Source organism: Bison bison, unplaced genomic scaffold, assembly GCF_000754665.1.
Source record: "Bison bison bison isolate TAMUID 2011002044 unplaced genomic scaffold, Bison_UMD1.0 scf7180017864380, whole genome shotgun sequence".
NCBI lineage: Eukaryota > Metazoa > Chordata > Mammalia > Artiodactyla > Bovidae > Bison > Bison bison.
The window spans coordinates 538,882-540,441 of NW_011494952.1; the positions used below are offsets into that span (position 1 = coordinate 538,882).

The following is a 1,560-nucleotide window of genomic DNA, read 5'->3' on the forward strand; positions in this document are numbered from 1 at the left end:
TTAGGAGTTCCTAAGTGCAATTCTTCTAATAAAAGCTGCAAACAGAGTTCATATATTTGTCAGGGAGTAATACCAGTATATCCAGTGCTCCTGTGGTTAAATATCAGTCTATTCTTCTCCTGAGAAGAAAACAGGCATTCGATGACAAGTCATTTGTTGAAACAAATATGATCTCTACATGATTCATCCCTTCAAGGAGATTTGTCCCATCTGCTATGGGACATTTAAAAAAGACTTTGTTAGTGGGCGTAGCGCGAAGGCTGAAGGGAGCGTGGTGATCAGATTCTAAGTCTGTGCGACTGGAGGCGTCAGGAACTGGGGGAGCTACCATGCCTCGGTACGCTCAGCTGGTTATGGGCCCCGCCGGCAGCGGGAAGAGCACTTACTGTGCCACCATGGTGCAGCACTGTGAAGCCCTCAATCGATCTGTCCAAGTTGTGAACCTAGATCCTGCAGCAGAACATTTCAACTATTCCGTGATGGCTGACATCCGAGAACTGATTGAGGTGGATGACGTGATGGAGGACAGTACTCTGCAGTTTGGTCCCAATGGAGGATTGGTATTTTGCATGGAGTACTTTGCCAATAATTTTGACTGGCTGGAGAACTGTCTTGGCCATGTAGAGGATGACTACATCCTTTTTGATTGTCCAGGTCAGATTGAGTTGTACACTCACCTGCCTGTGATGAAACAGCTGGTCCAGCAGCTGGAACAGTGGGAGTTTCGAGTCTGTGGAGTTTTTCTTGTTGATTCTCAGTTCATGGTGGAGTCATTCAAGTTTATTTCTGGCATTTTGGCAGCCCTGAGTGCTATGATCTCTCTAGAAATTCCTCAAGTTAACATCATGACGAAAATGGATCTGCTGAGTAAGAAAGCTAAAAAGGAAATTGAGAAGTTTCTAGATCCAGACATGTATTCTTTATTAGATGACTCTACAAGTGACTTAAGAAGCAAAAAATTCAAAAAATTGACTAACGCTATATGTGGACTGATTGATGACTACAGCATGGTTCGATTTTTGCCTTATGATCAGTCAGATGAAGAAAGCATGAACATTGTATTACAGCATATTGATTTTGCCATCCAGTATGGAGAAGACTTGGAATTTAAAGAACCAAAGGAACATGAAGATGAGTCTTCTTCTATGTTTGACGAATATTTTCAAGAACACCAGAATGAATGAAGAGTTTATTTATAAAGTAACTATATGTGTGAGGAGCTTATGGCTGAACTGGCAGAACCTTCTTCTCTTAGGAAGATGGAATGCTAGAGAAAGCTACTTATTTAATGAAAAAGATAATACTTGACTCTTTATCAGCAATCATCAACATGCCTGAATCAAGTTCTTAGGTATTCTGAAAGTGCTTCTGTTAAACGTGGCATCGTTTGGTATTATTTTAACAGCATCAATTTAGATTTTAAAAGTCAAAGTTGAATGTACATAGATTTGTATATATAATATAAATTAGGACCTGGGGTACAGTTAAGACCAGTCTACTTTTAGTTTCACTGTTGATCTTTGTTATTTTTGAAGTTTTTTTGGAGGGACAGGAATTATT

The 1,560-nt window shown here is 39.9% G+C and overlaps 1 protein-coding gene across 4 annotated transcripts in view; it reads left to right on the plus strand.

Moving 5' to 3' along the window:
* Positions 1-245: 245 nt before the first annotated feature.
* Positions 246-1,560, plus strand: part of LOC105001227 (GPN-loop GTPase 3) — a 12,259-nt gene continuing 10,944 nt past the window's right edge. Inside the window, exons 1-2 of one of the 4 annotated variants that reach the window (XM_010857395.1) lie at positions 249-337; positions 378-1,121. In XM_010857395.1, the coding sequence (XP_010855697.1) occupies positions 396-1,121 (726 nt within the window). In that variant the 5' untranslated portion in view covers positions 249-337; positions 378-395. Of the gene's footprint in view, positions 1,122-1,560 lie in introns of all 4 variants that reach the window. The other 3 variants (XM_010857394.1, XM_010857397.1, XM_010857396.1) reach the window with 3 other exon arrangements.